At 35.6% G+C, this 20,292-nt stretch overlaps 1 protein-coding gene across 5 annotated transcripts in view; it reads right to left on the bottom strand.

Annotated features, from left to right (window-relative positions):
- Positions 1-3,402: 3,402 nt before the first annotated feature.
- Positions 3,403-20,292, bottom strand: part of LOC148167006 (E3 ubiquitin-protein ligase RNF220-like) — a 38,787-nt gene continuing 21,897 nt past the window's right edge. The window contains exons 5-11 of one of the 5 annotated variants that reach the window (XM_088047447.1): positions 5,114-5,167; positions 4,840-5,054; positions 4,644-4,790; positions 4,089-4,598; positions 3,958-4,032; positions 3,840-3,907; positions 3,403-3,646 (exon numbers count right to left, since the gene is read on the bottom strand). In XM_088047447.1, the coding sequence (XP_087903573.1) occupies positions 3,607-3,646; positions 3,840-3,907; positions 3,958-4,032; positions 4,089-4,598; positions 4,644-4,790; positions 4,840-5,054; positions 5,114-5,167 (1,109 nt within the window). In that variant the 3' untranslated portion in view covers positions 3,403-3,606. Of the gene's footprint in view, positions 3,908-3,957; positions 4,033-4,088; positions 4,599-4,643; positions 4,791-4,839; positions 5,055-5,113; positions 5,168-20,292 lie in introns of all 5 variants that reach the window. The other 4 variants (XM_088047446.1, XM_088047449.1, XM_088047448.1 and 1 more) reach the window with 4 other exon arrangements.

The following is a 20,292-nucleotide window of genomic DNA, read 5'->3' as shown; positions in this document are numbered from 1 at the left end:
TATTAGAGATATTGAGATGCAGTTTTCGTCATCGTTTTTCTCGGCTCATTTTACGTTAGAATATGTTCTCAAAAGCCCAAAATTCGATAAACGATTTTTCGCGAAAAAAAATTGCGACTCAAACGATGAAAATTTTTCATTTTTTTTATTTTTGGCCATAACTCGCAAACTATTTGTCCTATAGATCTCAAATTTGGCCAGTAGATAGATTTTGAGCTCCTCTTTCGACTGATGTATAATTCAAAGCTATTAAACGTCATTTTTATTTTGAAAACATTGATTGAAAATCACCCTAAAATGATGTTTTCAAAACAGTTTTTGGCCAATACCTCGTTTATTTATTAAGCAAACTCAACGAACATGGGTCTCATTTTACGCAGAATTTTACGCTGAATTCAAAAACATGATAATTTTTTTATTTTTGTCAACAAATAACCGAGTTATAGCCGTTTGAAATTTTGGGTTTTTGCCAGAGGGCCAAATTTTCGAAGGTTCGAAACAATTCATGCTCGATATCTCAGAAACTATTTCAGATATTGAGATGCGGTTTGCGCCATCGTTTTTCTCACAAATTTTTACATAAGAAACAGTTCTTTGATTTATCCTCAAACGAAATTTGCAAATTTTCGCAAAATTTCATGACTAAAACTATGGCCAAACTTCTCATATCGATATCTCGCTTATTTTTTAGAGTAAACTTGAGTTATTATACATCAGACTACGCAGAATTTTTTGCTGATTCAAAATCTAGGATTTAAATTCAGATCCGACAACAAATAACTGAGTTATGGCCGATCAAAGTTTCGGATAGTTGATTTTCATTTTTTCTCATTTTTCCCAATTTTCAAAGTTAAATATCTCGGAAACTATTAGAGATATTGAGATGCGGTTTGCGCCATCGTTTTTCTCGGCTCATTTTACGTTAGAAAAAGTGCTTAAAAGACCAAAATTCGATAGTCGATTTTTCGCGAAAAAAAATTGCGACTCAAACGATGAAAATTTTTCATTTTTTTTATTTTTGGCCATAACTCGCAAACTATTTGTCCTATAGATCTCAAATTTGGCCAGTAGATAGATTTTGAGCTCCTCTTTCGACTGATGTATAATTCAAAGCTATTAAACGTCATTTTTATTTTGAAAACATTGATTGAAAATCACCCTAAAATGATGTTTTCAAAACAGTTTTTGGCCAATACCTCGTTTATTTATTAAGCAAACTCAACGAATATGGGTCTCATTTTACGCAGAATTTTACGCTGAATCCAAAAACATGATAATTTTTTTATTTTTGTCAACAAATAACCAAGTTATGGCCGTTTGAAATTTTGGGTTTTTGCCAGAGGGCCAAATTTTCGAAGGTTCGAAACAATTTATGCTCGATATCTCAGAAACTATTTCAGATATTGAGATGCGGTTTGCGCCATCGTTTTTCTCACAATTTTTTACATAAGAAACAGTTCTTTGATTTGTCCTCAAACAAAATTTGCAAATTTTCGCAAAATTTCATGACTAAAACTATGGCCAAACTTCTCATATCGATATCTCGCTTATTTTTTAGAGTAAACTTGAGTTATTATACATCAGTATACGCAGAATTTTCTGCTGATTCAAAATCTAGGATTTAAATTCAGATCCAACAACAAATAACTGAGTTATGGCCGATCAAAGTTTCGGATAGTTGATTTTCATTTTTTCTCATTTTTTCCAATTTTCAAAGTTAAATATCTCGGAAACTATTAGAGATATTAAGATGCGATTTGCGCCATCGTTTTTCTCGGCTCATTTTACGTTAGAAAAAGTGCTTAAAAGCCCAAAATTCGATAGTCGATTTTTCGCGAAAAAAAATTGCGACTCAAACGATGAAAATTTTTCATTTTTTTTATTTTTGGCCATAACTCGCAAACTATTTGTCCTATAGATCTCAAATTTGGCCAGTAGATAGATTTTGAGCTCCTCTTTCGACTGATGTATAATTCAAAGCTATTAAACGTCATTTTCATTTTGAAAACATTGATTGAAAATCACCCTAAAATGATGTTTTCAAAACAGTTTTTGGTCGATACCTCGTTGATTTATTAAGCAAACTCAACAAATATGGGTCTCATTTTACGCAGAATTTTACGCTGAATCCAAAAACATGATATTTTTTTAATATTTGACAATAAATAACCGAGTTATGGCCGTTTGAAATTTTGGGTTGTCGCCAGAGGGTCAAATTTTTGAAGGTTCGAAACAATTCATGCTTGATATCTCCGAAACTATTTCAGATATTGAAATGCGGTTTGTGCCATCGTTTTTCTCGCAATTTTTTACATAAGAAACAGTTCTTTGATTTATCCTCAAACGAAATTTGCAAATTTTCGCAAAAATTCATAACTAAAACTATGGTCAAACTTGTGATATCGATATCTCGCTTATTTTTTAGAGTAAACTTAAGTTATTATACATCAGTGTACGCAGAATTTTCCGCAAATTCTAAATCTGGAATTTAAATTCAGTTCCGAGCACAAATAACTGAGTTATGGATTATTAAAATCTCGGAAAGTCGAATTTCATTTTTCCTCATTTTTCATAATTTGTCCGATCGATCTCAAATTTTACCAGTAGTTTGATGTAGAGCTTATTTTTCGATTTAGGAATTTGACCAAAATCATTGGTGGGGGAGAAGCTGGTTGATATTATAAAATGTACATTTTTTTAATAAACAAAAAAATTTAAAAAAATGTATTTTTATAAACTAAAAAATTGAAGCACAATTTTCAACGGCATGCCGAGACATATTTTCAGGTTCAAAGAGCTGCGGTTTACTTGCAAGGTTAAGAAACAGTGATTTATGGCAACTAACATTTGACGTGCATTTAAAATCCAAAACATTGCGCATGCGGAGCGTTTGTCATCAGGTTTCTATGTCTGGCGATTTTCGAGTACTCTGTGCGTTCTTAGCGTGGTATTTATGAAGTCGAGTGACAGAAAGCATTACGCATCTTTATGAACGCTTTTGTGTCACATTTTACACAAACTTTACACAGAGTGATTTTTATGAACGCAGCCCAACTAATTACCTACCTTACAGTTTTCTACTTTACTAAACATTGAAGTTAATCTTTTTTCCCAAAGAGGTCGCTCTAGTAGTGCGTGATGAGCGTGTGTGGTGGTTTCCGATTTCAGAAAAATGTACTTTTAGGGGTAAGTTATGATAACTCTTATCACTTTTAGAGGTTGTACGTCTTCTAGAAAGCGACTGTACACTATCATTCACATGTAGAAAGTAAAAATGCCTGTCAAAATCTGTAATTTTTGGGTTTTTTTAACTCATGAGTGGGGTGCAATAAAACAACCATATTAGTGGTGACATTTATTTATATGTAGAGATATCTACAGATAATGTACATAGACATATTATACAAATATTTAAATATATATTTATTATTAGTAACATAAATATTTTCATTTTAACATTACGGTTTAACACTTCTAACAAAATTAACGTTATGGTAGACCCGAAACAAAACGGTTGTTAACAACATTGGTTGCAACAAATGATTTGTTCGCAGATGTTCGTAATCGCCACCAACATTAGTTAAAATTACGTCTAATTTTCAGTATTTATGGTAGTTTTAATATCAGCGGGGAAATGCAATTAAAACTGTAAGTAATAGGTAGTATTAACAACAACAAAAACAACTGCTGGAGGTGAAACAAATAAATAAAATTATCACAAAATATGTTGGTAATGATTAGAAATGATGTCGGAAAACGTCGAATATTTAGCTAAGCTATAGTAATAGTGCATAATGAAGTACGGTGCGTTTACATAAATGCGTACAAGTGAGTCTTACATGAAAATACGTCTGAGGTCTGTAGGAGTCGTAATCATACTGCACTGAGGACATATATTTTTACTACCCTGAAAAAAAATAGTAAGACTAAAGTATGCAAAAATTCTCTGATACTTACTAAGGCATGTAACCAGCAGTCCTCACAATGCACATGCCAACACACGGTTGATATAACCGGTTTCTTATAGTGCTCCTAAACAAATTCACATAATCAGTAATTATTGACAAAGCGAAGCTCACAAATCTTACCAGACATATTAAACATTTATAGTCTTCGGTTTCTGTGCTCGTTGCCGTTTCTCCCGTATTCTCCGCATTAAGTGGTCGAATTCTATTCCGTAATTCTTCGAGCATTTGGGTTCGACTACTCGGTTCAGCATCAGAAGTGCTCACATTACTGTCACTTTCTACAATTATATCCATAGTAACTTCGACATCGCCGCTGGAATTTACAGTGGCGACTTGAGATTGAACACCTTCTTTTTTAGTGTTCTTGTCTTGTAAATTTTTTATGACTACATCACTTTCTGTGTATTGCGAAGGACCGAAAGATGACTCCTCGGGTTCATCACCGTCGACGATAACGTCATCACCTTCATTATCACCGTCGGAAATCACCCTACCGGTACTACTACCGATGCTGTTGCCGTTACCAGTGTTGGATGTTGAAGTTGAGGTTCTTCGTTGGGTATCAGCCCACTCTTCCAACTCAGAGTCACCTTCCACATCCACAGTTTCGTCTTCGTCATTGACAGAGTTCTAGAAAAACATTTCAATTGGAGGATTTTAAGTAATTGCACTAACCTTTCGACACTGCTCCACGTGCAAATTCATCTCTTCTGGACTTCTATGTAAACGCCCCACACAAATCATACAACCGTCGTCCAGCTTCCTTTTCCTGGTTTTCATCCGAAGACGACCCTGACGGTTAGACTTTATCCTTTGAAAAGTCTGGAAAATGACACGTTATTAAACATCATCACTGTTGTTTTTTACCGACCTCCCAACGTCCTTCAGGACCACTATCCCCAGGTAATGCTGGTGGACGCCCAGGCTCCTGTCTCCTTTTCCTTGTAGCGGCTAGTCCAGTTCCACTAATTTTACATAACACTTCTAGCTCTTGCCCTAAGTGAGCTTCTAAGTCACCAGGTGAGATAGTCATACCACAAATTGGGCAGCACGAAGGGTCGCGCTTTTTCTTATTGAGTCCTATATCTGGAAAGTAACGACGAAAGTTATATTTTGAATGACTCGTTTGGGTGGATGATGTGTACCTTTATGAAAAATATTTTCTCTGCATCTTGATTGATAACCATCTAAAGTCTTGACTGTTAAAATACAGAAAAAAGATTATATACGTTTGCATCAGAAGAAATGAAAGGTGGAATTGACGCCGCTTTTGGTTAACGAAGATTAATTGTCAATCTGTCGAAAACTAACCGTAGATCAAGGTCATACAGGCGGGAAAAAATATAAATATGACGGAATCTCTCTCAGGGCCTTTTCTAATCAATATCATATGGGTCTGGTATCGATAAATATCCAAAACACTTCAGTAAATCTAGACCATAACAACGCAAACACAATCAAATTGTTTAAATTTGTTAGGAATGCTAATTAACTGATAACACGCTATTGTGTTTTTAGATTTCGTCATAACGCAAGACGGATATAATACGAGAAAAATGTGTTTTGCAGTCGTAAAATATATTTTATAAACCCACGTTTTAGCTTAACGGAATATTTTGATGATGCTCATATTATTTGTGACATAATTTATATACCGATATGGTCGCTGTTGATTACAATTGTCTAGTATTTATGTGTGTATTAATGTTGTTTATGTGTACAGATAAATGTCTTTTGGACGAGTTGTAAGAGATCTACTTTGAAGAAAGAATCAATAGACGACGTCGCGAATGCTAGTGAAGAGGTAATTGTGCTTTTAATTTATGATAATTTGCGCTAAGGAAGATCCGGTTGATATAGCGCGTTGTGGAGGGCGTCGCTCGTAAGCAAAAACAAAGAAAACTAAGATAGAAAAATATATCAGTTTCATCCACGTGATCCGCCGAAAGCCGTGAAATATATTAGCATTTGTCATGTTAATAGTCACAGGGGGCAGATTGGCGGATTTGGCGCTCAGAAAGGGCCGGAGCCCGCATGTCGCCGCACCTGCGGGCATCGGCGTCGACGTCGCCGGAGTTCGCCGATCCGTCAGAGGCGCACATCATTCATGAGATTAGCCGAGCTAACCTTGTTAATTGCCCGACTAGACCCGTGCCCGTGTGTTCCCCAAACGTAAATCAGCACCGGCTAAAAGGGGATGAAATGGGCTTAAGTCATCACGTTGCGCTGAATTTACACCGAGGTATCGCCCAACGTACTCTAAGACACCAACTTGGAAGAGCCTTTCTAACACCCGCTTTGATTTACACTTTCAAATGCGCATCGATTCTTCTAATCCTCATGTAAGCTTCCAACTAATTCCAGTATACGAGAACTGATCGACCCTCGCCCGCACTACCACTTTTCACCCTCACTGAGATAATGTAATAATGCAGGACCTACTGGCATACTCTGACACGCGAAATCAAAGTCAAAATGGAACAAAACTTCAAGTACAGGAGTTTTTTTTCCGATTCGATCAAAGGCTCGTTCAAATAAAAGGAACGTTAATAAACAGTAATGATTTTAATAAGAGTTTCAAGTGTGGGGAACTTCGCGAGAGGTCTTAGAAGTTTAGATTATATCCGTGCCTTTAGACAGACAATTTCAAACGACTGTTGTTAAATCTTCTCTGGCCCACTTAGTGTTTATAACAGATTTAATTAATTAATTTAGGCGCTCTACAGCCTTTTCGTAATCTTACAGCCAGTTATTACTTTGTAAGTATAATAACTGTAACACTACTCGACAATTTGAAAATTAATATCTTCATAAAATGCCCCTCGCTGCGAAATGCCATATTATTTAAGAGCGTGTGTCACCCTTATGAAAGCTTATGTTCTTATACCGCACACAATACCTGTGGATAGCTCCATGCCCTATACAATTTATATAGCAATCAAGTTATATCTGTAGCACCCAGTACAACTTTCTTAAGATATTTTAACATTTTTGGGTGCATTTGTATGGTAGACACCTGTGGTAGGCGCCATATGAAGTTTTTTTGGTAAACTGTTAACCGCATGAATTTGTGTTTAGTGCTTTTTGAACAAGATAGATTTTGGTTGAAATTGCGTCTGTGTTCGCAGGTATGCATTTAGTAACATATGGTGTCAGCAGGCTAATCGCGTTATTGATAGACAGTTGTGCCACCGTATACACACAAGCCCATATCACAATGTTTTTATCCTAACATAATTCAACAAGCTGAAACGTCATGTTGACATCACCATCATCTAATTACATATCGTAATCAAATTCGTTACTTGGATAAAATGATTATTTCAGGAGGATTACTTTTCCATTAAAAAAGTAGAAAATGATCGTTGACAGCTGTCATTCACTCGGCTCGTTTATAGTTGTGTTTCGTGCGTATAATATGTATAGCTATATCAATTTTCAGAGATGCCCATACAAAAACTGGTGTATTCAAGCAGTTCTTATAATAATTTTATTGATGGAGCACATACCGATAAACTCGTCTACTTATAACTGAGAATGTCGACACCACTGATGTTTGAAAAAGCTCGAGACACTTTTTTCGATGCAATTTTACCAGTCAAACTGGCTTATCATCATAAATTTATTTAAAATCAATTGGAAAAACATTCATGGAAACTTGTAGCCAATTTTGGCTGATGACATGTTGAATAAAGGAAACCAGAGTTGATTTATTTTCGCATCACGCCTTGTGTGCTGTCCACAAAACAAGATATTAACAAAGTTTTGATGCGGCTGGACACGAGGTAGGTATATAAAGCTATTAATTTCTAATTTATCCCAAAACTATCGTCATTAACATAAACTGACTGCTAGATGACCTCCCTAAAATCTCCAAAATTATATACACATATAAAAACGTTATCTTGTCATTGTTCCATCAAGTGACTTCAACTATTTGACAAGCTCTAATGATTACGTTAATAACTAATTTTACTTAATTTAGATTAACTGAATCAATGCACCTGTTGTCTTTTTTTTTTCGCCCAAATTATGTTTTAATCTCACTGACAAAAACCTATTTGACAGGTTTAAGATTGTAACATATGGTCGATTCAATATTACATTTATATTAACCATGCATATGTTACAACACTTAGACGTGTAATTTATTCCCATCAAACTTGCATCACTGACATTGTATTATCTCATTCCTGAATTATCGGAACGTAGAGTTTACCATATCGCATTGTATTTTAGATACGATAAAACAGGAAAAATTTCCTACTTTCCGGCTAATATTATAGAGTTCCTTGCTATCATTTCACGCCTGTGTAAATTTTCGAAAATTGTTGCGTGTAAATCAGGCTTCAATTTATTAGGGGAAAATTTCATGTAGCACACATTGTCAAAGTTGTGAATTAATAATCAAAAATTTGTTCCAAAAGAAAATTATTTTGACGTGTTGTCTTCAAAATTCAAATCGAAAATGAATTGATAGGCAGATTTACACCAAACAATTTTGACTAAGAAAATGATTGCATTCTATTGTAACTAAAAATAGATGTTTACATAACAAGTACGGAAAGTGACCAATTTCGCACGAGTGTAAAAGTAGATGCACGAGGCGCCAGCCGAGTTATGTACACTATTTTTCCTACGACCTTTCATTATCAGGAAGAAACCATAAGTTTCGACAATAGTTCATTTCTTATCTATTCTAAATGCCATTTTTCTACATCCCTTAAAAAAGTGACGTATTCCACATATTTAGATGGTTCATGTTTTTGTACATCCATTTCCGAAAGTAAAAGTCACTAGTGTGATATGAATATATCCGCACAGACCTGTCAAAACTGATTTGTCAAAAACGACCTACCCAATTCATTTTTATCATTATGCTTGTTGTTTTACAGTGAATCGTCTAGATATTTGAGACAAAAATTCAGGAGTTACATTTGTATTTGAAAATAACTGTCAATTTTGAGAGGTCTGTGCGGATATATTCATATCACACTAGTGACTTTTACTTTCGGAAATAATGTACGAAAACATCAACTTTCGGAGTCATTTAACCGTGTGGAAAATGTTACTTTCATATGGGGTCGTAGGAAAAAATTATTACGTAAACTTTTTCCTGATGTTTTTTCGTTGGCGTCAAATTTAAAATGCAACTCTTTAATTGGTCCTTTAGCAGACTGAATTACAAAATGCTGATCTTATAAACATGCCTTTCAAATCCTCTGAAATTCTCTGCAGGAAAAATTAAGTTTATTTACCATTATAATTTTATTTTTCTACTTTTGTCAAAGAAAATACGTAATGTGGTGAAGTTGTTTGGAATTTAACTGGAATTGGTGACAAAAATAGAATTTTATGGAAATACTGGAATTATTTACAATTTTCTTGTAAATTTTTTAGGAAGTATCGGGTGAGCAGAATAAAACGTGATCAACAGTGGCCGATAAAAATTTGCCAGGGGCTGCTGCCACTTTACCTTATAATACCTTATGATAGAAAAGTTCTGCATTTTGGGTCGAGAAATTTGAAGTGTTCGCGTAAAATTTGTGAAATGAGAAAAATAAATTTTCGTTTGGTTGCGTACTGTTGTGTTTACGATGGTTAGTTGTTCATAAAAAGCGGTATGATTGTAAGTGGCTTTTGTAGACACGGGGATAATCTTGGAAAAAATGACATGGGGATTTATAGGGCTAACAACGTTTGAAAGAGGGTGAGAATGTCCGTTCGGTAGGACCAGTGGAGATTGGCGGCTTTAAGTGAAGCGTGTGTTGGTTGTTAAGTAGCGCAATTCACAAATCGATCATTGACGATATTGTTACACTGTAAATCTTGTCGATTCATGGTAGTAATTTCGTTATTATTAAATATAATCTTTAAACGAGTCGAATTTATGAGTAATAAAGTTGTAGAGTGAGGTCATGCGACGCCGTATATTTCGTAAAATTTTCTTGAGTTATATGTTAAGACGGGCTATAGCTAGGATAATAATTCTGTTTGGGAGAGGTATTACGTTTCCGAAAGTGTGTATAAAGGAGGCTTTAAATATTCAAATGAGTCTATATCTATATCGAGGACATAATATGAACGGGCTTGGGGGCAGTTTGCGGTGGGGTAAATGTGTGAATATGAGAACATGTGAGTGTGAAGAACAGTTTTTGGAGGAAATGGCCCGCGCGCCATTGCTTCCTACACAACTTCAAACCGCTCTGTTAACTCCAAGTCCGGAAACAATAGCATCCAAGTTTATGTTAAGACATTTGCTACATTTTCTATGGATTTATTTTATTGGGGTACAAACTGAACGAAAATTGTGCGTAAATACAGCAAAAACTGCCTCACTTGTTTGTCACGGTTTAAATTAATGATCTCCACCCATGTGGTCAACATAAACATGAACGAGTAAATAAAAGAGTTATGTTTTTCCATCGTCGCAAAGGTTTATAATTAGTGTAATAAAAATGTTTTGTATAAATCATACAAAAGCGACCGTGGGGTATAAATTCATCAGGATGTTGGAGAATTTGAACCGGGTATAAAATATTGTTTTCTAAAATAAAACCTGACAGGTCTACGAGAAAATATGCATATATTAAAGTTTTTACGTGTGCAAAAAAGCAAGTTTGTACGTTAGGGATTTCGTTGGTGATTTGAGTTGGTGTTTAACATCAAACGGCTGCTCGCACCTCTAAAGCGTAGTAAATCCTTTCCCGGATTTGTAAACGAGTCCGGGTCTAAACTGCTGTATGTATGACTGACCATTTATCATTCGTGCACCCCCGCCCTGACTCTTTAGACACCCTATTTTAGCAGCGGCGACGGTCGACCACCGACCGTCATCATATGTGATTGTTCCCCATTTCCTTTGCATTTCTTCAGCAATGCTTGTTGCTGCGTTTTATGACGCGTCTTTTGTGTTTGCACTGTAGTAAGTTTAGGCCTCCATAAAACGGGATGTTTGAAATTTATGGGCAGGGATGTTAAATATCAAATTAAAATGTTTTAGTGCCCGCGTGATTAATTCGTAACCTTGCGGACCATGCGAGCAAGAAAATAAGCGTCCAAAAGTTCTCTGTTAAAATAGTTGTAGAGTCGAGTTGCGGTGAACCGTCTCCGCAATCCTGCGGCTGCCGATAAGTGACAAAGCTAACACGAGCAAAAGTCGGGCTCTGACCGAAAAGTCGTGGGTTCAGGTTGGACGTTCAATCTGATGAGGTATTGATGATTTCGTCGTGTCTGAAGCAGCTGAACCAATTACATTTCACAAATCCTTTACAAACCGCGTCTCTCTGCGGTTCCCCAACGGGAGATCCGCAGGATTATCTCACACCGTTTTCCTGCGGCACCGCTTGAGGACCGCATCTGCTGACAGTTTAGATAATAGCCGACACTTATCTATATGTAGATGTACCGTAAATCCCCGACTTTTTAATATTGAAACTAAGACGTGGTAATGACACTTTTAACTTTCTCTTCAATAAAACTCTTGCGGTGCCTTTGTAATGAAAGGAGTTGAGTTTCTGGTGTACCGATGGCATTAATGGCAATGCTATGGCGCGACCGCTGCGACTAGTTCTGAAATGAATTAAGTTTGTCGATTAAGGGACCCTCTCATGTAGAGAGTTACTATAACCGAACCTCTCGTATTGTCAAACTTTTCACAAAACATTCTTATTGAAGGAAAATCCACAAAACACAACTTTTTATTAAAACGATCGCAAAAGACAACATTTAAAACATTGTTATTTTATGATACATATACGAATACATACAAGTAGTATAACTGCATGGCTTATGTCTTTTTGAGATATATTGTAGATTGTAAAACATTATGTGTGCTGACACCATTTATATGTTCGTCTCTCGTCATGTTTTATGACCCCGACGAGCTTTTCGATCTTTTGACCATTACAATAGTTCGCCCCGCTTCTCGCTGTTCTGCGAACCGTTTACAACATAAAAACCTCTCTTTTACAGACGACACAAAATATTCACCTTTTTTTAATAAAACAAAAAAAAATAAAAACCCGCAAACAATATCTACATAATCACACCAAGGGTACATAAATATTCTCTTAAAATCTATTAAATAGACAAGGGTCTTAGAGGGAGTCTTGCGAAACCCCTTTGAACCCCAAAAAAAGTGAAACCGTGATCGATCCGCAGACCAACTGTAAATAGGTAAATGGGGAGGTTGAGGATTTTGCGAGATGTCAATCCTGCTAATGATACCGCACGACCGCACCAAATTACCCCGGCGTTTGAAACCGGTAGAGGTGAGGGGAACCCCTGGAACCATATGGCGCCTATGAGAGTTAGTTTTCCCGTTTGTAATATTCCTAATGACGAACACACGCGCGCTCGTCTGCTGCACTCTAAGCACACGTACTGCATGAAAACGCAACTTTTCGCGCCCCTACTAGGTGAGAAACGGCTTCTATAATGAACCACTTGATCGAGGGTTGGAAATTAATAAACGATGCCAATCCGATTGGAAAAGCGAGACAGTCTTATTAATTTTTATATTAACTTGGAAAAAACGACTTCACACTGCACCTTGTTTCATTAAACCCACAAAATTAAAATGCAGGGAAATCTCCAACCTCCACTTTTTCAAGAATTTTATTTATAAAGTTATAGTTTAACATAGTACGATAATAACAATATGTAGTCATAATAACAATATGAAGTGATAATAACAATATGTTCAGTAATTAATAATATAGCCCAGTCGATATGACATGAAATCGACCTACTTAAAAAAGTTTTGAAATTGAGAAAACAATAAATTCCAATTTGCTGCAAATTTGATACATTCAATGAAAAATAAGACATTACGAGTTAGTAACATGTAATGTTTGTTTATATGCCTAGGGAACAAAATACTAAAGGTTATAAAGTTCCACATGGGAAAAGAAACAGAAAATTTAGCACAACATAAAAAACGACTATTTTTTTATTGTATCAAAGGTGCATTTTTTTGGAATTTTATTCACATAGTCAAGGAAAAAAGCGTTTGATTTTTTAAGTTTTTTTTGCACCTCCTACGATGCAGGATTTATCGTCCTTTTTACTTGTACATTCGACGAAATTTTCAAAATTTTTGAAATTTTGTTTATTTTTCACGTATACCCGATATAACAATAATATGTAGTAATAATAGTCGGTATAGAGGTAAAACTCATTACCCAGTACTAAAATGACTTGGAAATTAGAATTTGGAAAACAGTACACGAAACCAACGGTTAAAAACAATTTTTTTTGAAAATGTGACTTAATGAATTTTACCTCGATACCCACAAATGTTTATAATAGGTAATAAAAGGTATTTATGATTAAGATATTAGGTATGTAGCGTAAAAAATTCACTTGTTGAATCTCACTCGCTTGTAGGTTTTTGGAGGCGCTGGCCCCGGCAAATAAGGACGTTTCAAAATCGGTCTCGGTTGTGCTGTTGTATAGACCGTTGTATCAGTTGTTCGCGAAGAAGTACTATTTGCCACGGGTTGACTCGCAGGTGTCCGTTGGAAATAAACTGACGGATCCACAGCCACTGGAAAAAAAGTTAATTCGATTAGAAATTGCTCGATCCGTATTTCGCCCATTTTTTACCTGCCAGTGCCTCGCGATGCTTTCGGCACTGTAATTAAAAGAAAATATTTACTGCAATATCTGTACTACGACAATTAAAAGAAAAGTGTACTTACTATTTCGCAGTCTGGGCCGCAGTTTGGGTTTCCTGAAGAAGTACTCATTTTCTGTAAGAAATGTAGGCAATATAGTTTAAAAAAGACTCAAGTTATTGGGCATAATAGGTACTTACCAGAAATTTCTTCCTTTCCTGTTCGACACTCAACACAAATTGACTTCACAACTTAGTTCGTTGGTGGTGGTAAGAATGTTTAATCAGAAGAATGATTCAGAACAATGGCGCAAAATTAGAAACATGCAATTACAGTAGAACCTCAAATCTGTGTTCATTCGACTAACAGTTTACCCAAACGCTTTCGGTACGATTGTAGTCTTAACTTTTTAAATTCTTTCTAACAGTCTTAACGCTAATTTTGGGAGTCTTCGATTAATAAATTTAACACAGACATCCAAAGAAATGTGTCATCATCATCATCATCATTCATTTCAGTTACATCTTTTAAAAATCGCTTGGTTAAAGATTCGAATGATCGAGGTTCTCCTGTCCTTATCCTTACTACTTCTTACTCACAATAAACAGATTGAATGACTTTGATTACGGTTCTTTGTGCTCCATGAGAAACGCAGGTTATCTGAAATATTTTGATAAGTTGACTAACACGCCAAAGGAATTTTATGAGTAACTAACTGCATTTAGAACTGGTACTATTTTGTAAAAATTAGCAAATGGCACATATTGTAACGGATCTTTGTTTGTTTTGTGTAGATAAGTAGCAGTTTCCCATCTCGGTATCGAATTACGGAAAAGGGAGCGCGTCGAACAGTTGTCGCAAAAAGTTATCAGATTGTAAAAATTACATTTGTTGGAGGTCTTTGTTTGCTTAATGTCGAGCAAAATGTAAAATTAATTACCCCAAATTAACCCTTCCGTTAATTTTAAAGTGCTATAAATCTTAAACCTTCATTTGCTGCGACCGATCGGAGCATTAGATCCTCTAATCATTTGTAAGCAGCTGTTACACAACCCCTAAGACAAAACTACCACTTGTAAAAGTGTCGTGATAGAGTGGTGTAATGACGAAAAAACAGCAATTGCTCCCTGAGTTAACGCGGATAATAGAATTTTCCCTTTTTTGATAATCCCCTGTTTAGCATATGACTGTGCACTTGCCCTGCTGAGAATTCAAATATTTGTCGGCATTTTAGACGGGAAGAATGAGGGGTTAAAAGAACAGCGTAACCGAGCAAGCTTTACCTTTCTGTTAGTAGATCAAATACGTCAATTTATTCAAGCTTTTATGAATAAATTACAGTTGAGGATTCTTTTCAATAAAAACTTGCCATTATCGTGTGGAAGTCGTTTGATTCCTGAGGCATTCTTAATGCGATTATAAATCGATCCATTTCTGAACAAGGGATACCAATTGAATTAGGAGTGTGGCCACTGATCAAATCGGACTAATTGAGAGATACGAGCAACTCAAGAATGCCGCTGGAAGCTCATTATAGAAAACTTTCAGTTGATTACGTCCAAAAATTCTTACTTGATCTTTTACTTGCAAAATTTTCTTCGAGGGTCAACTCAAAAGTAGCGTTTGTATGGAACTCCTGTTTGATTGACAAGACATAAGAAAGGTTTGGTTGTATAGGGATCAACTCTGTCTCTAGCAGTCTAGCCCGTCATTCGCTCTGACCGAATGATCCACGTTGACATTTAAATTTCCCCAGCTTTGAATACATTGGAAACACAATAAAAAAGGGCCGAGTCTTAGCCTATGACAGGGGATATAGGCGACGAAATGGAAATAATATCAAAACCTTACTACAACCTTATTGCTTTAATTCTAATCCATTCAGACACCCAAAACGTGTGCATTCAACTCAACTAATCCTAAATTGTTATACATTACAGAAATTTCCACGTTTCCAAATACACACGATATAAGATTCCAAAGTATTACATTACAAGATAGTCAAGCGAGAGAGGGGAAATGAGAAATGTGTATAAACCGAAATGCAACTGCCGCCGATCATCAAACCAACGTGGCAGAAAAATGAAAAGCTAAATCCGGTTATCATAGCAATTTCCACGGCGCTCCGTGGCGAAGTGAAGCAAATTCGTTCAGCAAGAAGTTACCTTTGCTCTGCACTCAAGCATTAAACCTCGCGGGCGCTTGGCTAAACCTTGACGCCTCTTCCAGGGGAAGATTCACCCCCAGCGACATCAAAGCTCCTCCAGCAATCGTTACTGAAGAATATGGGTTACACTCCCTTTTTACCACTTAATTATTTTTAATGTCGTTTCTCTAATTTATAATACCCTTAACTGCGACACTGTTTATCGCAAAGTTTGCGCACTCGAAATTAAAACCTACCAAACTTCTTCATTCTTCCAAATTCGTTATTATGGAATAAAAAAAAATGTGGACGGTGTGAGTATGGATTTGTATGACACATGTCGTGGTCTAATTTGACCGCACACACCTATTCTGTAAGTTTAATTGGTTTAACACGTGTTCCTCTCATTGAGATTTAATATTCACCGCAGTTGGTATCCCAACATCAGCGCAACGCGCGATCATTTTAATAGGAAATTAGCCGGCATAACCGCTCTCATCGAATCAATTACGACAAGATTTAACAACAAATATACAGTGAATTACGTCATTTTACAGGCGCGTTCGTTTTAAAGCCCCTTTGTCGAAATTTAATCTCGTGACATCTACAACAAAGCAATACAATAAATTACCGATATAAAACAATATGAAAGCGCGAGGAATGCCTAGTCTTTGCATTCCTTTCCCAGTGTCATCCCCCAATTACGATTGCCGTCCGGCGGCGGCGGTGACGGCGGGGTGAGCGCGAATACTCCCCGCCATCTATCAGAAAACGCGACAGCTCTAGAGAATGATTTATCTCCTATGTCACCTCGCCGCCACTGACGCGACATGCGTCATCACCAAATAACCCACGGGCTCTCAATTGAAATGCGGTAATTTTTAGTTATTTTCGATTGTTTAATAGTTGTTGATTTATTTACTATATATTTATTAAATCCACGATTGACAGTTATTAAATGCCACAACACGCAACAAGTCATTTCATTCATCATGTTGAAGCCTCAAATGTTTTCCACAGAGGCACGCTTCGCTGGTTTATGTCACAGATTCTATTTCCTTATTCCTACAGCTTTTATTGATCTTTATTCGCCAATTACACGCCAAAGAAAGCACTATCAATACCACGCAACCCCTCGCAATTCAATAGACGAATATAACAATAACACATTAACATTCAGGAAAATTCTGACCTATTAAATTCAACTTGTAAACAACATTAATCTTTACAATACTCCACACAGGACCGTACTCTATTTTATATTATACAAAAATTCGAGAAATGTCTACCATTTGCATTACATACTCTGGTATCCTCGTGTGAACCAATTACTTATGACGTTTTTCCCCACCGATGTAAACTACTTAATTACTGCAGGAAATATTAAATTACAGTCATTTACTACAAATAAATTGTGGCAAATTGTAGGAGATTGTAATTACTAATTACCAATATTAGTATGCTTGTTTAACCTTAATAACATGGCGGAGCTGTTTCCACGCTTTTAATAGATAATCCAATCATAGTACTTTAGTTTTTTAGTAATGGGAGCTTTCCAGGAAGTTGGGTGACAGTAATAAGTTTTGACTTGGAAATTATACCTGATGGAGCGAGATTCCTTCTTTCAGATGTATAAAACGCGATTTTGTGAGTAAATTTTTTGTTTGTTTTTTTTTTCAAACAATATAATTAATTAGCACGTATAAGTGATACTGATAAGATGATAAAGAATTAATTTTAATAATTTTATTCCTCAGTTTTTTTTAAATCTGTCTTTTTGCTGTTGTATTGTAATTGGATTTTTTGGTTCGTTATTGTAAAAATCATGAAGAGTCCTGAAGAATTCCTGCAATTCCTAGAGAATTGTAGACAATCTTATCTCAAAGAATGTTATAAAGTTTCGAAAAATACTCAAGAAAATTTGGAAAATCCTAGAAATTCTATCCTGAGAAAGTTTTAGAATATTTGAAAATCTGTTAGAATCACAGAATGCTGAAGAATCCTTACAAATTCCAAACTATCTAATCATTCAGTTTAAGAAGCTTTAGAGAAACTTAGAAAGTCCTGGAGAATTAAAGGGAATTTCAAGGAATCCTTAAAAATCCTTGAGAATTTTATACCTTCTGGAAAACTCAAGAAATCTTAGAATAACCAAAAACATAAAATTCCAGAGTAAGAATTTTGCGACAATCGAAATGATAATAAAAAGTGCAACTGAAGTGAATTTTCGAGAATCCGGAAGGATCTCAAGAAATTCTAAATTCTGAAGAGTCTTATTAGAAAATCAGTAGTAATAGGCGGCACATAATCTAAAAATTTACATAATACATATAAAGAATCAAACGATCTGGGAAGTAAATAAAAAAAACCGACAAAATCCAAATTTTGGGAAGTCTAAATGATGAAAAAAAAATCGAAAGAATATCTAAATATTCAAAGAACCCATCAAATTTCGAGAATATAAATTCTCGACCATGATTCCATAAAATACAGCCTACTTACAGTTTCAACTTCTAAAGTCAAAATATTTTCTCTTGGGCTAAAAAGTCAACTGATTATTTTTTCCTATTTGGGTTTCCTTTAAATTCTTCCTAATTCAGGGTTAATTTTTTTTTTAATTTAAATTACTTTTACCGTGTGATCTCTTAAATTTCCATTCGCAGTGGACGTTCAGAAAAATGTCATGTCGTTTATGACACCACCGCAGCAGTATTGACGTATGAAAACTAAGTATTTGAGAGATTTGACAGTTTTCGGCCAAGAATCCGACATACGTTCAAAATACATGGCCTGCTAAGAATGGAAACTTAATTAATCACACGATATAATCAACCTATGTATACTAACTAATTCCTCCAATAGCACCTAAACTGTTTTTTTTTTCGATTTTTTTTCAGTATCATTCTTGTGAATTCTGCTTGCTTCAGTAAGAGAAAAGAAATTTAATCAAGTAACAACTTCCCCAAATTTGGTCACCATAGAGGTAAAACTAACAGAATAATAAGTATTTAGAAAACTTTGTTAATTCTTATTTACAGACTCCAAAAGCAACAGAACACAGAACCTTATCTGGAGGCAGTAAAGAATCCTGACTTCCAAGAAAGGAGCATTTCGTCTTCTACTGAGGCTATTTTCAGAGCTTAAGATCCGCAAGAACTCTGACGTGTCTAGCTCTTGCGTAGCAGGTCCTCCCCAGTCCTTGCATGGTAAATAGAGTAATAATGAGGCGTTTGATGGGTTTCTCAAACGTGGCCATAACGTCATTAATGTTTTGTAAAATGTTTGAGCTAGTTTTTAGTTGGTTATTTGAGCGGGGATAGAGGGCGTGTAGCGCAGTCCTCACGGCGTGGCCGTTGTAAACCACGCCTCTGCGATCGAAGTTGCACCTGAACCGTATAATATTCAAGTAATATTTGTTTAGTTCCTGTGTTTCCATTTGATGAGTTTCCACTTCCTGGAAACAAGTGCAATTGAGCTAAAAATATTTATTAAAATGTCATTTTTTCCTGTTAATTGCTACACCTTGCACGGTTCTAAGTACAAAAGTGGATAAATTGTTAAGAAAAGGTGAAGAAGAGCGAAAGATTGCCGGGGGTAATCTATAGCTCTGCAAAGGGGTCATCCGATTGTAATAATAGGGTAACGCTCACTTTAGAGGGGAAATGAGACCAGAATATTTTATCTTGAATACATTATTCTATAAGGGAGTAGGAAAAATATGGTATTAGTGGATATAATTCACGAAAAAAAGGATCAAAGAAGCACAGGTGCATCACATACATCTACATTTTAGATTGCGCCCTCTGTTTTCCAATTTGCTCAATTTGCTATTCATAAAGATATCCAACCACGGAATTATATCTTCATATTTTTAACATTCTGTCAATTCCACGCCTACATTATTTAACAAGCTGTTTCACATCTTGAGATAGCAAATTACCCACTGGACAACAGAAAGTCTAAAAAGCAGCAAGCTGTCACCGATATTGTGTACAATTTACTGTTTCATAATATGTTCTGGCGATATTAAAATTTGTCATGATTGATGGAACTTAGACAACAAACGGTTACAGAATAGAAAGTGGGGAGCGCTCTCGCCAAACCTTTTATTGTTGTAGAACATTGTGGTATCTCGATGACATTTTTTACCCCGAAATGAAATTTATTAGGTTATTTTGTTCATCAGTTTTTTACCAAAGTTCCACCCCAAATAAAAGCGTGAGCTTTTTCCTAATTTCGTAAGAAGTTATGAACACAGTAATCACAATTTTTCTAAAATTTACATACAGGGTGAATCATTCAAATTTGAGGAGACAAAGTTCAGACTTGAAATGTCTTCAAACAAATGTTTGGTTGGTGTTTGTTGTCTGCAATCTTAACAAACCCGTTTTCTGTTTGAATTCATGTTTTTAAGATATCAAAGTGTAGGTTGAGAAATGGAGATTTATGTTCGACGAAAGTATAAGTAGTTCAAAAAAATGGTATTGACCTGTACGATTTTTTTTATTTAAATGGGAGCAACGAAAGTATTAATTGAATGAGGACACCCCAGATTTAA

The sequence above is a fragment of the Gnatocerus cornutus genome, chromosome 10, assembly GCF_029298725.1.
Source record: "Gnatocerus cornutus isolate USDA-ARS CGAHR chromosome 10, icGnaCorn1.1, whole genome shotgun sequence".
Taxonomy (NCBI): domain Eukaryota; kingdom Metazoa; phylum Arthropoda; class Insecta; order Coleoptera; family Tenebrionidae; genus Gnatocerus; species Gnatocerus cornutus.
This window is presented reverse-complemented; position numbering and strand designations above follow the sequence as displayed.